The following is a 17702-nucleotide window of genomic DNA, read 5'->3' as shown; positions in this document are numbered from 1 at the left end:
ATGGAAAAAGTATCAAAACGCACTGCTGCCTTCATGAACTGAGCTGCTCCCACCACACCTTCCTTGCGGCATGGACTGAAATCTCTCTTGAACAGAAGGCCTTGGAAAACCTTTCTATCCTTAAACAGATTCTGTCAGGGAATCTGGTCATAACAGCATCAATCCAATACAGCACAAATTCATATAGCTGGTTCCACTCACTCAACTTCTCCTCGACCCTTATAGTCTACAACACTGCCAATCTCTTTTAGGATAATACTTTATTAGTTATTTCCCTCTATTTTTGAATTATAATGGTGCTATACTTATCAATGCATTTAGAGTCGTATCTATCATTACTGAATACATTCTATGTACATACCCCTAGCCTTAGTATTGATGATGTGAAGAAAATTCCTGTTTTCATGGATATTATATTCTAAGGTGGGTCATAAATAAGACAAAGTCTAAGTCAGAAAACATGAAATTTAAAATAATATAAGATGGGCTAGAGAGATGGCTTAGTGATTAAAGCATTTGCTCACAAAGCCTAAGGACATAGGTTCAAATTTTCCAGGTCCCACATAAGCCAGATGCACATGGTGATGCATGTGTCTAGAGTTCATTTTTAGTGGATAGAGGCCCTGGTCCACCTGTTATCTCTATTTCTCTCCCCCTCTGTCTCTAATAAATAAAAAAATAAGGGCTGGAGAGATGGCTTAGCGGTTAAGCACTTGCCTGTGAAGCCTAAGGATCCCGGTTCGAGGCTCGGTTCCCCAGGTCCCATGTTAGCCAGATGCACAAGGGGGCGCACGCGTCTGGAGTTCGTTTGCAGAGGCTGGAAGCCCTGGCGCGCCCATTCTCTCCCTCTCCCTCTATCTGTCTGTCTCTCTGTGTCTGTCGCTCTCAAATAAATAAATAAAAAATTTTAAATAAAATAAAATAAATCCTTAAAGAAAAATAAGAAGGCTGGAGAGATGGCTTAGCGCATTGAGGCACTTTCCTGCAAAGCCAAAGGGTCCCAGGTTCAATTCCCCAGAAGACACGTAAGCCAGGTGCACTAGATGGTGCATGCGTCTGGAGTTCATTTCCAGTGGCTGGGTGGCCTGGTACACCCACTCTCTTTCTCTCCCTCCTTCTCTCCCTCAGTCTCTCTCAAATAAATAAAAATAAAATATTTTAAAAAGAAAGAGTTCACAGTTTTATTGTCAACTGAAACAATGGAATATAAGAAAAAGCCAAAAGTCAAAGATGATTCACAGAGTTTTGGTTTCAGGGGCTGAGTAAATGGTGAGGTAATTGATGGAGTTTAGGAATACTGGTGGATAAAGTTTGAGAAGGGGACTAAGTAGTTCTTTCTTTCTACATTATGCTTCTGATCACTTGTAGCTTTCCAAAAGGTCAAGTCGGTCAGCAAATACGTAAGTCTGCAGCTTAGAAGAAAGGCTGACCTGGAAGTCAAGCTCTAGGAGTGACAAGCACAAAGATGGGATTTTATGCCTGGACTGAGCTCAATGAAGAAACAAAAACAAGTGCTTGTGAGGCAAGCAATGCTGAAGATGATAAGAACTTTTTTTTTTAATATTTTTTTTGTTCATTTTTTATTTATTTATTTGAGAGCGACAGACACAGGGAGAAAGACAGATAGAGGGAGAGAGATAGAATGGGCGCGCCAGGGCTTCCAGCCTCTGCAAACGAACTCCAGACGCGTACGCCCCCTTGTGCATCTGGCTAACGTGGGACCTGGGGAACCGAGCCTTGAACCGGGGTCCTTAGGCTTCACAGGCAAGCGCTTAACCGCTAAGCCATCTCTCCAGCCCAGAACTTTTTTTTTTAATAGACTATATTTTAGGATAGCTTTAGGTTCACAGCAAAATTGAGAGACAGGTATAGAGATTTCTCCTTTACCCTCTGCCCTACATATGCAGAGCTTCCCCATTATCAACTCCCCTCACCAAAGTAGTATACATCTTATACCACACTGACAGACATTCATCACCCAAAAGGACTATTTCAAATCAGTGATTTTCTATAGACCAACGACCTGACCATGCCTGTAATCCCATCACTCAGGAGACAGGGGCTGGATGAACTCAAGTTCAAGGCCATTCTGGGCTAAGGTCCATAAGGTGCAATATTCCCTGGAAGAGTCAGGAAGGGCAAGACAGTAAGAGAAATTTTGTTGTCAGCACTCTCTCTAAGTAATAATATTAAAATTTAAACTCCAGAAGGCAAGCTGCAAGGGCTACAGGAGGGGATTGTAAGGATAGAGGACTGCATTGAGTTAGGATATGTATAGAAAGAACTGAATTTTCCCATGATTGTGGCTGACCAAATCAGCCGAAACAAAAAACCTTCTGCACAGGAGGCAGGGAGCCCTAAAAGCCTATAGGAACTTCACCTGGTGGCTCAGTGTCTTTCCAGTAAATGCCCTCACTCATTAAGTCAGCAGCTAGATAATCTTAATGCCAATTTTCTTTCTGTGCAGTGCCCTGAGCACATCATTCAGTTCAGATAGAGGAATGTCTAATTCATTCAATACACTGAGGTGCTATTTGGTCTAGAGTGATAAGAAAGGGGTATGAAAGAAATCTTAAGTATGGTGGCTATTCCTTTATGCCCTTCTCATTTCATTTCTCCTTTTCACTACATCAGCATGATGTCCCAAGGAACAAACAGGACTCCTTGTACTCCTACTAGTGACCTCAGTCACACTTTTTAAAATTTTTTTATTTATTTATTAGAGACAGAGAGAGGGAGAGAATGGGCATGCCAGGGCCTCTATCCACTGCAAACAAACTCCAGATGCATGTGCCACCATGTGCATCTGGCTTATATGGGACCCGGAGAATCAAACCAGGGTCCTTAAACTTCACAGGCATACTACTTAACTGCTAAGCCATCTCTCCAGCCCCTCAGTCATACTTCTATAGGTATAGAAAGTCCTATGGCTTAAAATAAATGCCATAGCCTGTTCAAGTTTCATGTCCAGTTCTCTGTCCAACTATACTACTGCCCTGCAGTGTGCTCCAAAATAAAAATGGCCCATTTGGAACAGAATTCACAGGAATTATGATTTCTTCCTTCTAAGTTGTAGGAAGGACATGGATGAAGAATTCTGAGAATTATTTGTGTCTGACTTAAAGTAGAAACACAGACTGAGAATATACTTATAAAAAATCTCTAACTAGGGGCTGGAGGGATAGCTTAGTAGTTGAGGTGCTTCCCTGCAAAGACAAAAAACCTAGGTTTGATGCCCCAGGACCCACGTAAGCCAGCTGTGCAAGGTGGTGCATGCTTCTGGGGTTTGTTTGCAGTGGCTAAAGGCCCTGGTACATCCATTCTCTCTGTCTCAAATAAATTAATTTAAGAAAAAAAGTTTTAAAGGGCTGGAGAGAATGCTTAGTGGTTAAGTGCTTGCCTGTGAAGCCTAAGGATCCAGTTTCAGGCTCGATTCTCCAGTACCCGCATAAGCCAGATGCACAAGATGGCACATGTGTATGGAGTTCATTTGCAGTGGCTACAGGCCTTAATGGGCCCATTCTCTCTCTCTCTGCCTTTTTATCTCTCTCTCTGTCACTCTCAAATAAATATCTATAAAAAGTATTTTTAAAATCTATAATTAATCCAATAGCACTGTTCTTTAACAACAGATCAAATCAAGGCAAATTAATTTCAGTTGTCATTCATTATATACAAAAGGAAATGATCAAAACAACATGACGAATGCAGGAAAAAGTACTCTAGCAGGCCTCAACAGGAAGAAACATGCATAAAAGTTGGTTACTTCTAGTAGAAGTAATGCAGGATACATAGAATATTCCTGTGGTGGTTTGGTTCAGGTGTCCCCCATAAACTTAGGTGTTCTGAATGCTAGGTTCCCAGCTGATGGAGATTTGGGAACTAACACCTCTTGGAGGTAATGTATTGTTGGGGACAGGCCTATGGGTTTTATAGCTAGTGTCCCCTTGCCAGTGTTAGGCACACTCTCCTGTTGTCCACCTTATGTGGGCCAGTGGGTTATGTCCACCCTCTGCTCATGCCATCATTTTCTTGTGCCACAATGGAGCTTCCCCTTGAGCCTGTAAGCTAAAATAAACAAGCTGTTCTTGGTTGGGTGATTTCAACCAGCAATGAGAACCTGATTGCAACAGTAATGTGGTACCGAAGAGTAGTGTTATTTGCTGCTAGACACTTGACTGTATGGCCTTGGCCTTTTGGAGCTGATTTTCAAGAGGAATGTGGGAGGATTTGAAACACCTCAGCCTAAGAGATTACATAAACTAATCTTGGACTATTCCTCATAGTTCAACAGTTCTGGGCTGGCGATGACAAGACCAAGATTCCCTAACATTTAATTCAAAAATAGCTGGATGAAACAAGTCTCACTAAGTACAGTGAAGCTTTTCCATAGCCAAGTTTTATTCCTCATTCTACAGCATCAGGACCAACTATATTAGGATTATGAAGTTATCTGGGAGCTTAAAAAAAATTAGTATCAGGCTCAGTAACTTAAGCACAAAAGTACCTTTGTAATTATGTGTACTCCTCTCACAGAGATACAAACTCAAGTGTCATAACTGAAGTCTATGAAGACGTACAAGTAAAAGAATCTATGTAATACACACACACACACACACACACACACACACACACACACATAGGTGCTACTTGTTAGCTATTAAACATCTGTTAAAATTGTGGACCTGTTTGGTTTTATTCCTGAAGAATAATGACTAATGTAGTCTTTCTGCAACTTCCCAAACAAAAGCAAAAAGAAATCCAGTACGCTGAAGGATAATACTACCAAGTTTGATTAATTGAGGTAAAAGTTACATCACTGTCATAAAGTTACATCACTATTATGCATGGGCCCTTAATGACAATGGAGAGATATGATAAATGGGACCACTCTTGTGATCTTCAACTTTCCAATCACTCTGAATATGATATTTATGTCACTTCTTGTCAATCCCATCACCCTAGGCAACTGTGGTTCCAATTTACATAAATGAAATCACACAAAATACACTTATGTATCTTCCCTTCCAAACACTTTCAAGATTTCTCCATACAGCTTGCATGTATCTGCAGTTCATGGTTTAAAACCAGCAGAATAGAATCCAGGGTATGCATCTGCCACAATCTCCTTATGCACCTTCTAATAATCATTATTTGAAGACTTTCCTCATTTGGGCTATTATGAATGAAGGCATTTATAAGTGCAGACCCTGTCCTCCTGCACAAATGGAACCATGCTGTCTTAGTCTAAGACCACCTTTTGTCTCAACCAAGCCAGGAGCTGAGGGGTAGAACTCTGTTAGTGTCTGCTTTTTATTAGGTGAGCAAAAGGAGTCTCAGCCACAGCGCCTGGCTGATTAGGTGAGACCCACTCCAACATTGCAATATCTAGAGAAGCACTCTACTACAAAGCTATATTCCCCGGCCAGCTACCTGCCCATATCTGTGACATGTGACATTCCACAAGAATGGTATTCATGAGGAGAGACTCCTTGGAATATTTCAAAGAGACTGTATTAGTCAATTTTTGCTGCCATAACAAAATATGAGGCTGGGTACTTTATAAAGTAGTTTATTTAGATCACAGTTTTACAGGACAAAAGTCCATGATCTTGTGGTCTCCTTTGTTATATTGCAACATGGCAGAATGGAAAAGGAGGCAGCCATATGCAGAGGGAGTCAAGCATACAACATTGCTTTATAAAAGCCAATTGCTTTTTTTTTTTGAAATTTTTAAAAATTTATTTGACAGAGAAAGAGGGAGAGAGAATGAGCACACCAGGGCCTCCAGCCACTGCAAATGAACTGCAGATGCATGCACATCCTTGTGCATATGGCTAACGTGGGTCCAGGAGAAATGAAAGCTGAGTCCCTTTGGCTTTGCAGGCAAACACCTTAACCACTAAGCCATCACTCCAGCCCTCAACTCTTCTTTTTAAATGACTACCTTTTTGATTCTTTTTTTTTTAAAGAATTTTTTTAAATTTTGATTTATTAGAGACAAAGACAGGGAGGGAGAGAGAGTGAGAATGTGTATGCCAGGGCCTCTAGCCATGACAAATGAACTATAGACGCATGTACCACCATGTGCATCTGGCTTACGTGGGACCTGCAGAATCAAACCAGAGTCCTTAGGCTTCACAGGCATGCACCCTCACCACTAAACCATATCTCTGGCCCCTATAAAAGTCAACTCTTAATTAATAAAATCAGAGATGAAAAAGGAAACATCACAACAGATTCCAGAGAAATTCAAAAAATCATAGGTAAATACAATAAAAGTACTATAAAAGCATATACTCCACAAAGTATGAAAATCTGAAAGAAATGGATGCTTTCCTTGATTTATATGACCTACCTAAATTAAATCAAAATGAGATTAATCACTTAAATAGACCTATAACAAACATGGAGATCCAAAAAGTTATCAATAATCTCCCAACTAAAAAAGCCCAGGCCCGGATGGATTCACTGCTGAATTTTACTAAACCTTCAAGGAAGAGCTAACACCATTGCTTCTTAAGCTTTTCCAGGAAACAGAAAAAGAAGGAATTCTACCAAACTCCTTCTATGAAGCCAGCATCACCCTGATACCAAAACCAAGCAAAGATAGAACAAAAAAGGAAAATTACAGACCAATCACCCTCATGAACATAGATGCAAAAATTCTCAACAAAATATTGGCAAACAGAATACAAGAATATATCAGAAAGATCATTCACCCTGACCAAGTAGGCTTTGTCCCAGAGATGCAGGGATGGTTCAATATATACAAATCTATAAATGCAATACATTATATAAATGGGTTGAAGGACAAAAATCACATGACCATCTCATTAGACCCAGGGCAAGCATTCGACAAAATCCAACAATCCTTCATGATAAGTCTTAAAGAGACTGGAAATAGAAGGAACATATCTCAATATAATAAAGGCTATTTATGACAAGCCTACAGCCAACATATTACTAAATGGGGAAAAACTGGAAGCTTTTTCACTAAAATCAGGAACAAGACAAGGGTGTCCACTGTCCCCACTTTTATTTGATATAGTTTTGGAAGTCTTAGCCATGAGACACACATAAAAGGGATACAAAATGGAAAGAAAGAGATCAAGTTATCATTATTTGCAGATGAGATGATTCTATACATAAAGGACCCTAAAGACTCTACTAGCAAACTGTTAGAGCTGATAAAAACCTACAGCCATGTAGCAGGATACAAAATAAATACACAGAAATCAGTATCCTTCATATATGCTAACAACAAGCACATAGAGGATGAAATCAGAGAATCACTCCCATTCACAACTGCATCCAAAAAAATAAAGTACCTTGGAATAAACCTAACCAAGGAAGTAAAAGATCTCTACAATGAGAACTTTAGAACACTCAAGAGAGAAATTGCAGAAGACACTAGAAAGTGGAGAAACACCCCTTTTCCTGGATGGGAAGAATCAATATTGTGAAAATGGCAATCTTACCAAAAGCAATCTACACATTTAATGCAATCCCTATCAAAATTCCAAAGGCATTCTTCCTGGAAATAGAAAAACACAATCCAAAAATTCATTTGGAATCACAAAAAAACCTCGAATATCTAAAATAATACTGAGCAACAAAAATAAGGATGGTGGTTATCACCATGCCTGATTTTAACCTATACTACAGAGCCATAGTAACAAAAACAGCATGGTACTGGCACAAAAACAGACATGTAGATCAGTGGAACAGAATAGAGGACCCAGATGCAAGTCCAGGTAGCTATAGCCACCTGATATTCGATAAAAATGCCAAAAATACTCATTGGAGAAAAGACAGCCTCTTCAGCAAATGGTGTTGGGAAAACTGGATATATATCTGCAGAAGGATAAAAATAGATTCTTCTCTCTCTCCATGCACAAAATCAAGTCCAAATGGATTAAAGACCTAACATCAGACCTGAAACTCTGAAACTGCTACAGGAAAAAGTAGGGGATACCTTTCAACATCTTGTTCTTCACAAAGACTTTCTGAATACAACCCCAATTGCTCTGGCAATAAAACCACAGATTAATCACTGGGACCTCATGAAATTACAAAGATTTTGCACTGCAAAGGACACAGTGAAAAAAGCAAAGAGGCAACCTGCAGAATGGGAAAAAATCTTCGCCAGCTACATATCTGATAGAGGATTAATATCTAGGATATACAAAGAACTCAAAAAGTTAAATAAGCCGGGCATGGTGGCACACGCCTTTAATCCCAGCACTCGGGAGGCAGAGGTAGGAGGATCGCTGTGAGTTCAAGGCCACCCTGAGACTACATAATGAATTCCAGGTCAGCCTGGACCAGAGTGAGACCCTACCTCAAAAAAAAAAAAAAAAGTTAAATAATAAGGAATCAAACAAGCCAATCAAAAAATGGGCTATGGATAGCCGGGCGTGGTGGTGCACGCCTTTAATCCCAGCACTCGGGAGGCAGAGGTAGGAGGATCGCTGTGAGTTCGAGGCCACCCTGAGATTACATAGTGAATTCCAGGTCAGCCTGGGCTAGAGTGAGACCCTACCTCGAAAAACCAAAAAAAAAAAAAAAAAAAAAAAGGGCTATGGAGCTAAATAGAGCATTCTCAAAGGAAGAAATACGAATGGCATATAAACATCTAAAAATGTGTTCTACATCACTAGTCATCAGGGAAATGCAGATTAAAACTACATTGAGATTCCATCTCACTCCTGACACATTGGCTACCATCAAATGATCATAAATGTTGACGGGGATGTAGAAAAAGAAGAACTCTTCTGCACTGCTGGTGGGAATGCAATCTGGTCCAGCCATTGTGGAAATCAGCGTGGAGGTTCCTAAAACAGCTAAAGATTGATCTACCCTATGACCCAGCTATAGCACTCCTAGGCATATATCCGAAGGACTCATCTCATTTCCTTAGAAGTGCGTGTTCAACCATGTTTATTGCTGCTCAATTTATAATAGCTGGGAAATGGAACCAGCAGCCTAGATGTCCCTCAACTGATGAGTGGATAATGAAGATGTGGCACATTTATACAATGGAGTTCTACTCCAATGGAGTTCTACTCAGTGGTAAAGAAAAATGAAGTTATGAAATTTGCAGAAAAATGGATGGATCTGGAAAGGATTATCCTAAGTGAGGTAACCCAGTCCCAGAAAGCCAAGAGCCATATGTTCTCCCTCATATGTGGATCCTAGCTACAGATGACTGGGCTTCTGCATGAGAAGGAAAATACTTAGTAGCAGAGGCCAGTAAGTTAAGTTAAAAAGGAGATATAAAGGGAAGAGAAAGGAAGGGAGGAGGGTACTTAATAAGTTGGTATTTTATATATGTAAGTACAATGATTGAGATGGGGAGGTAATATGATGGAGAATGGAATTTCAAAGGGGAAAGTGGGAGGGGGGTATTACCATGGGATATTTTTTATAATCATGGAAAATGTTAATAAAAATTGTGAAAATAAAAAAATAAAATAAAAATTTTTAAGAGCCGGGCGTGGTGGCGCACGCCTTTAATCCCAGCACTCGGGAGGCAGAGGTAGGAGGATCGCCAAGAGTTCGAGGCCACCCTGAGATTACATAGTAAATTCCAGGTCAGCCTGAGCCAGAGTGAGACCCTACCTCGAAAAACCAAAAAAAAAATTTTTAAAAAGTCAACTCTTGTGAGAGCTCCCTTCATGAAATCAGTAGGGATTCTTTTCTAAGCACAGCACATCCACGGTGGCCTAATCAAATTCCACTTGGTTCCATCTCTTCAAAGTCCCACCAACTCTCACCACTGCTACTGAAGACCAAGCTCTCGGCACATACATCTCTGGAAAACAAGCCAAATCCAAGGGATAAGAGAGGCTTGGCAGTAAGACTCATCTATCTGTGCTCTGACCCTAATTTGGTGTCACATTGCTTCTATTACACATATATACAGTATAAAATTAAAAAGAAAAAGGGCTGGGACTGGTGGCACAAGCCTATAATATCAGCAATTCAGGAGGCTTAGGCAGAAGGATTATAAATTCAAGGCCTACCAGGGCATCTTAATGAGACCCTGTCTCAAAATGAAGAGGGCTGAGGGTACAGCTCAATGTTAGCGCTTGTGTGAGGCCCTAGACCGAATCCTCAGTACCAAAGGGATGGGAGACTCGCATAAGAGATCTTTTAATTTACTTATCCTTTGAGGTCTCCTCATACAGACCTTACCTAATTAATGGACAGCCATGTAATAATTATGTAACTTGGGGACACCATTCACTTCCCTAAGCCCTAATTTCCCAGTATGTAAAATAGGATAATTATAGCTTTTATCCTAGGGTCATTTTAAAGATTAGATCATGGGTATCAAATAAGCATAGTTCATAACTCACTTAAGGACACAAATATTAGGAATTATTAATGCAACTATACTTTGTATTTGGACAGTATAGACACTATTTTATTTTTCAAACCCCTATCAAGGTGGTATCAGTTTCCTATAATGTTTCACAATGAGTTCATTTAATTCATACTATATAAACTAAACAGTTTATAGTGAAGCATGTCAATTATATTTTAAATTATTTAGTTTTTAATATTTTACTTACTTATTTATTTGAGAGAGAATAGGCACATCAGGATTTCTGGCCACTGCAAACTTTCAGATGCATAAGCCACCTTGTGCGTCTGGCTTTACATGGGGAATGGGAAACAACCTAAGTCCTTTGGCTCTGCCAGCAAGCACCTTAGCTGCTAAGCTAGAGAAGCTTTTTGTTTGTTTTTAGGTTTTTTGAGGTAGGGTTTCACTCTAGTCCAGGCTGACCTGGAATTCACTATGTAGTCTCAAGGTGGCCTCGAACTCATGGTGATCTTCCTATCTCTGCTTCCCAAGTACTGGGATTAAAGGCATGCAGTACCACACCTGGCTTATTTTATTTACATCACCACACTTGCTTATTTTATTTACTTATTTAGTGTGCATGTGTTTAGGGAGTGGAAGCTCATGCCACAGCAGAAAATGACTTTCAGCTCAGTCCTTGTCTTCCACCTTGTTTGAAGCAGAATATCTTGTTCACCTGTTTGTGAACTTCTGAGAATCTTCCTGTCTCTGCTCCCTCCTTGCCTTGGGAACACTGGGATTACAGAGGAAGGTCTAGCTTCCTTTGGGACCTGTGCATCTGAACTCAAGTGCTCTGAGTTGCACAGCAAGTGCTTTATCCATTGGGTCATCTCCCTAGTCCTAAATAATTGCTTTTTAAACTGTAAAGCATCTCAATATTTTTTTTAATTTTAGGGTTTATTTTATTTTTGTTGTTGTTGGGTTTTCATTTTATTTTATGACAGGTTCATGTTATATATCCCTGGCTGGTTTGGGACTCACTATATAGCCAAAGATGGCTTGTCACTCATGCCAGTCTTGCTCTCCTCTGTCCTCCAAGTGTTGGCATTATAGGCAGATGCCACCATGCTTGCCTATCTCAGTATTTTATGCCAATTAACACTATAGCCCACCCAAAAGTCAGATATAGTATACAAGTTCCAAAATAATTTAACTGTGAAATGTACTCCTGCTCTATCAGGAATATCACATGACTGAGGCACTAGCAAAAGAATGATACTAATGATACAAATAAACACATGGCAGCTTCTAGAGGATGGTACCATCTTCCCATTTCAATTATTGGTTGCCTGTCTATCAGGGCTCAAAAGAGTCTTCCTGAGCCCCAAACTCAACTGAGATTTCCAGCTAAATGCTCTGAGAACTTTCTAGACTTTCTTTCATAGCTTAGAGCCATTGGCATTAACATACTTGAAAGGTTATTTGATTCATGTCTGTCACTTCTCCAAGCAAACTGTAAGCTTCAGAGAGAGCAATTAAACACTACATTTTATCCTTAACCCTATCCCCTTAGCATCTAGCACAACATTTGGTACAAGATACTAAATGTGGTCTATGTTATCCAGACTAGCCTTGAAGTCACAATCCTCCTGCCTCATGCTCCAGGGTGTTAGGATTAAAGGCAAGTACCACCATCGGAGCTTCACCTTTTTTGACAATGTAAATGACTGGAAAAAGTTAAATGTTTGTTAGTAGGAAAATGGTTAAATAAGTTACTATATATTTATGTTATATAGTGTTACATAGCCATTAAAAACAATGACCTTGCCAGGCATGGTGGCGCACACCTTTAATCCCAGCACTCAGGACACAGAGGTAGGAAGATCGCCAAGAGGTCGAGGCCACCCTGAGACTATACAGTGAATTCCAGGCCAGGCTGGGCTAGAGCGAGACCCTACCTCAAAAAAACAAACAAACAAATAAATAAGAACAAAAACAGTGGCCTTACCTGGACGAGATGGCTCATGCCTAACAGCTGTGAGACTGAGGCAGAAGGATGGTAGCAAATTCCAGACTAGCTGGGGACACAATGTCTTCTGTTACAACATGGGCTCTGTATTGCACACAGGTCAAGAAACACACAGTAAACTCTAATAGTAGGGAGGAGGACTGAAGAAGTTCCTCTATGTTCTACAAGCAGCTGGTTCAATAGTCTTCAACAAGTATACATTTCCTTAGACATGGAGCAATTACAGGTCCACATAAATTAATATATACTTTATGCTTAGTTCATACATGATGTCTATTTCTTAAAAATAATCTGTAACAATCCTGACAACAACCTTAATGGAGATAGTACTAACCCAATATTGTGGGGCTTTTAAAAGGTACAGGCAAGTTGCCTGACATCACAAAGCAAAATAAATGACAGAACTGGGGCTACAATGTTGCTCTCTCCTTCTAGACCAGTTATGTGACCCTTTCTTGGGGACATGAACAAATGTCTATTTGCTCTAGATAGGGCACAAGAAACATTCCACTCAAATCCAGCTGATGAACCAGTGAGTTTAATTAGGGTTACATGAGCAAATGAGGAGCAGTTAAACCACTGAAGAAAATATCTTTCTTGCAGCAACCACTAACTACACACACACACACACACACACACACACACACAAAATCAGAGAGTGGCAGGGTCTCATAAATCCCTCCCCCCCCCAGCAATCTTTGACTATACAAGGGTAGGCAGGGTGGATCCTCAGGAGCCCCTTGCTCTCCTTGACAAAAGGTTAATGAGCCCAATCTTCTACAGGTCAACTAGAGGTAATCAGACTTGCTGAGTGTGAAAGAAGGCAGTGATGGTATCATGCCCAAAGGACAGTGTTCCACAAAACCAGTGTTCTTTTGGTCAGACAACACAGCATCTCCAATAAGAGAAACAAGGTTACCAAGACAGAATCAACACTGTAGTACCAAATAACCAGAAGAGATTTAAGTCTATTCTGATCTCCATCCTTTCCAAATCTGTACATGAGAACTGATCTACGACCATCAAGACAGGGACTCCTTTACATGGCATCAGTGAGCAGGTTACAAGATCTTAATTTGCATTTTTTTACTATTAATAATTTCTTCTTATCTTTTCTACTTTAATCCTTTAGCCCAAGTTTGGCCATTTGGGGTGCTACAGAGCAAGGTTTGTTTCATCTTCTAGAATATATCCAGAAGTAGGAACAGGTGCTTTATCTAGATAAAGTTTCTAATAAAAATAGCTGGACATGGTGGTACATTCCTGTAATCCTAGCAATCAGGAGGCTGAGAATCGGGAATCAGTAAAGGTTAAGACTCGCCTGGGCTAGAGTGAGAAATGACACACACACCAAAAAAGGGGGGGGAGGGCAGGTGTGGTGTCATACACCTTTAATCCCAGTGCTTGGGAGGCTGAATTAGGAGGATCTACCTGTGAGTTCAAGTCCACCTTGAGACTACAGAGTAAATTCCAGGTCAGCCTGAGCTACAGTGAGACTCTATGTCAAAGAACCAAAAAAATAAAAGTGAAAAAATGGAGGAGGGTCCTTTAACATCCATTTCTGTCAGCCTAGACTTGAAAGAAACTGTCTTTGCAACAGACCACAGAGACAGGCTGGGGCCAGGCCCTCAGAGACAAGCTGGGGCCAGGTCCTCTTACCCCCAGGAAGGACTAACTAGCTACCTCACACTTAAATTTAAATATGATCTAGTCTTTGTCACAAAGATTTCTACAAATTTTAAGATGGTCACAGGACAGTAGAAAGGGAATAAGATGACCCGCCACCCTCCCATTTGGGACAGATTGTGAATAAATCCATTTTTCTTTCCCATTTTGAATTTTCTAAAAACAATTTCTTTAAACACAGAGAAACTACATGGCAGGTTTACAGACCTAAGTACCTGGGTAAGAGCTCAAGAGGTCCTTTGAGGCTGTAACTTATAATTCCAACAATCCTAAAAACTTTGAACTCCAGTTTATGTGAATGTAATGCTGGCCTCCAATTTGACTCTGATGTCTATTATTCGTTTTCCAGACAGCTATGCAAGCAGAAAGATACAAAAAATTACTAGTTCATATATAGACTAGATATGTAGATACATATAGGTAAGGTAATGATAGATATAGATATATAACCATGTCCTCTGGTTTCTAAACAAGTCTGAAGTTTCTTCCAGTTACCAGAAATCTTGCTAAAGTCAGTATTTATAAACAGCAAAGCAAACATTTTACTCAAGTCAAGCAATCTGCTCTTGAAAACTATCTCAATAAAAAATATACGCCATTTGGGCTGGAGAGATGACTTAGCGGTTAAAAGGCTTGATGGCAAAGCCTAACGACCTAGGTTCAATTCCCCAGGACCCGATTAAAGCCAGATACACAAAGTGACTAAAGCCAGATACACAAAGTGACACGTGCATCTGGAGTTCATTTGCAGCAGCTACAGGCCCTAGCATGCTCTCTCGCTCTCTGACTGCAAATAAATGAGTAATTTTTTAATGCATATGCCATTTTGTTGTTGAGGTCAGTGAGGGTAAGAGCATTAAATCACATACTCCCTACAAACCTATGGGCTTGGAATTCTGGCTGGGGGCGGGGGGGAACGGTGACTGCACGAGCAGTGCAAAACTGCGAAGAGGCACTCGTGCCATAAGCCTCGCTTGGCCATAGGTACCTGGGGTTGGATGAGGATGCTGTGCAGTCGTGGTATGACAGCTACACGTGTGGCCCATCAATCGTACTAACAGGGCGGCACAGCCATGTGAAAGAGCGGTTTGCCCCACAGCCAAGACCATGTCCGGGCTGCGCTCCACAACGCCCTCGCCAACTGCTCTCATTTTCTCCGGCCCCTTCCAAGGAACCCTTTCCTCCTGGAATCGCAGGTTCCTACCTTGGTCTGAACACTCTTATCAAACTTGTCATTTTTGAAGGAAAATGTATTCTGGTACTTCTGAGGTCTGGAACGAGCCACGTTGCCTTTCTGGGAACTCATAGCCGTGACCAGCGTCTAGGCAGAGAAAGAAGTGCACGGAGGAGCAAGGAGCAAGGCGCTTCAAGCACGAGGAGGAGGGCGGCTCGCCCGTGACCCGGAAGGGATTCCTCCGGCTTATGCGCGCCGGCCCCAGTCTGCTCACGTGACTCGGCGGAGGCCGTCCTGCCCGCCGCCCAGCCTCTCTCTCAAACTGGGTGAGCAAGTCCCGCTTTCTCTGAAATGAGGATGTCCCCCATTGGCCCGAATGCAGCTGTCCGTCACGGCGGAGGGGCGGGGATCTCCCACTCCCATTGGCTGTTCTTTTGCGCAGTCCCCGCCTCCTGCCGAGGCCTCCCAGCCTCTCGGAGATTCCAGAGCTTTACCAACTGGGCTTACGCGGCCTGTGATTGGTGGAGGCTGGGCGAGGCCGGGACTGCTCCCTTCCCCGCTTGCGGGCTGGAGCCCGGGTCAGCTTGGGCATCTTCCTCGAGTCAAGTGGCCACCTCCGGGCGTCCGCCGCTCCCCGCTCACGCGCTAGGCTACCCTCGGGGCTTCCCGCCCGTTCCCGCAGAGCGAGCCCCGCGCCCCGGCGGGCAGAGGAGGCGCCTCGAGAGGAAGATCCCCGGGGAAGGGGAGGAGAAGAAAGACCTGGCTGCGGCGGGGTGTCGTCTGCGGCAGCGTCGGGAGAGGCGGTGCGGGCGGCTGCGACCACGGCCCCGCGGGCCACGGACGTGAGGCCCGACAGCAGCCGGCGGCGGCGCCCGCCGCTCGTCCCGCAGCAGCAGCAGTTCGCGCCGGGGCCGTTACTCAGCAGAACGCGAGCTCGCGCGGAGAAGCCGGGCCGGCGCGAGACGCAGCTCGGGAGCCGGGCCCGCTCGGTGCCGGGGCCGGCGCGCCGGGGAGCGCAGCCCGCGTCGTCCTCCCGGTCCCGACCGCACAGGCCGACGGCCGGAGCGCGGGCCGCGCCTGGCGGAGGAGAGCGCGTCGGCAGCCGTTCTCCCGCCGCCCTCGGAGCCCGGCGCGCCGGCCGGGGCCGCTCGGGTGCAGGTGCGTGCGGGCTGCGGGCGGGCGGACGGGGAAGGGACGGCGCTAGGCCGGGCGGCGGGGGAGGGGAGCGGAGGGAAGCCGAGCGGGACGCGGCTTTGTTGTTGACGACCCGGATCCGGGTCTGCGCGGGCCAGGCCGCAGAGCCACTCCCGAGCCCGGCCTGGGTTGCGGGCGACTCGGGTGGCGCTGCGCCCGGGATGGGTCTCGTTACACTTCCGTTGCTCTTCTCCCAGGGGACCGAGAGATGGGGTCGGGTTCGCCTTCGCCTCCCCCCGGCTCTCGGCGAGAAGCTTCCTGCTGGATGCCCTGGTCCCGGCCAGCCTCGGCTTCACAGCCGGACGGTCTGGCCCCCGCGCTTCCCCCAGTCCCCTAGATGCTTGAACTTCTCGTCTCTCCTCCCCGGGAACTCGAGGGGAAAGGTTTTGAATGGGAAGTTGTGAGTTTTGAAATTGTATTGAACCCTGAACCAAGAAAGTGGAGTCAAATTAGACTGTACTGTATTGTCTGGAGGATGTTAGGACCGAGTAGCCTAGGCTCCAATCACAACCCTGATTTATAGTGAGACCTCTACCAGTAGCAGAACAGAATTATTTTTCCCCTTATACGATGCATTGATTTAAGTCAGTCTGAGGTAAAAATTGGTAAGCAAAGGTTGGGTAACGGGATCTAGAGATGGTGGCGTTTAAATTTTGGCTCGGGCTTTATGAAAGAGATTCCTACCTAATTCCTTTTGCAGTGTGTTGCCTAATACATAGGGTAATTCATTGACTTTTTTGAAAAAAAAAAAAAACTCCAGAAAATATATGAAGAATTTTGGACATCTTGGGCCAGCGTTTGAAATTGCCTGATGAATCTTGAGTAAAAAATCATATACAGGTTGCAATAGTACGTGTTTACATTAACAGAGATGTACAATAAATGAACTTTTCTCTATAAGGAATTTGTCTCCATGTGTTTAGCTCATTTATTCAAGTGGGTAACATCTAGTCGTAACACTATTTTGTTGAGCACCATTATTGTCGGTGCCCATGCTTGCTGGCGCATTTTTTTGATAGAAGGGGTAGGAACCTTACTTTAAGGAGAATTGTGAAGGTGATAATGTTAGAATTTATTTTTAAAAAAAAGTAAACAATATCACCTGTGCCTTCATTGCTATTTCAGTTCCAAAGGAAATGAATGGCCCCCTCAACATACTTTGACCTCGCTTCTCCTACCACAGAATTAACAAGGTCCAATGGCAAGGATCGGATTAGATTTTCAGCAGGCTAGGCAGTTTTAATTTTGTCCCTCAGTGTGCACGACTTGAGCTGATGTGTGACTTGGTTTTCTAAGTGTCTTCACCA

General features: G+C 43.1%; 2 protein-coding genes across 3 annotated transcripts in view; one reads left to right on the top strand and one right to left on the bottom strand.

Moving 5' to 3' along the window:
* C1H9orf85 (chromosome 1 C9orf85 homolog) overlaps window positions 1–15416 on the bottom strand; it is an 89488-nt gene extending 74072 nt beyond the window's left edge. For both annotated transcript variants that reach the window (XM_004652982.2, XM_045142474.1), the window contains exon 1: window positions 15232–15416. In XM_004652982.2, coding sequence (XP_004653039.2) covers window positions 15232–15333 — 102 coding nt within the window. In that variant the 5' untranslated portion in view covers window positions 15334–15416. The remainder of the gene's footprint in view (window positions 1–15231) is intronic.
* Window positions 15417–16292: 876 nt separating this feature from the next.
* Abhd17b (abhydrolase domain containing 17B, depalmitoylase) overlaps window positions 16293–17702 on the top strand; it is a 43038-nt gene continuing 41628 nt past the window's right edge. Inside the window, exon 1 of the mRNA XM_045142391.1 lies at window positions 16293–16359. The gene's annotated coding sequence lies outside the window, so the exon portion shown is untranslated. The remainder of the gene's footprint in view (window positions 16360–17702) is intronic.

This window comes from Jaculus jaculus, chromosome 1 (assembly GCF_020740685.1).
Source record: "Jaculus jaculus isolate mJacJac1 chromosome 1, mJacJac1.mat.Y.cur, whole genome shotgun sequence".
In the NCBI taxonomy this organism is placed as follows: Eukaryota; Metazoa; Chordata; class Mammalia; order Rodentia; family Dipodidae; genus Jaculus; species Jaculus jaculus.
Note: the sequence above shows the minus strand (reverse complement) of the source record. Positions and strands in the feature narration are given on the sequence as shown.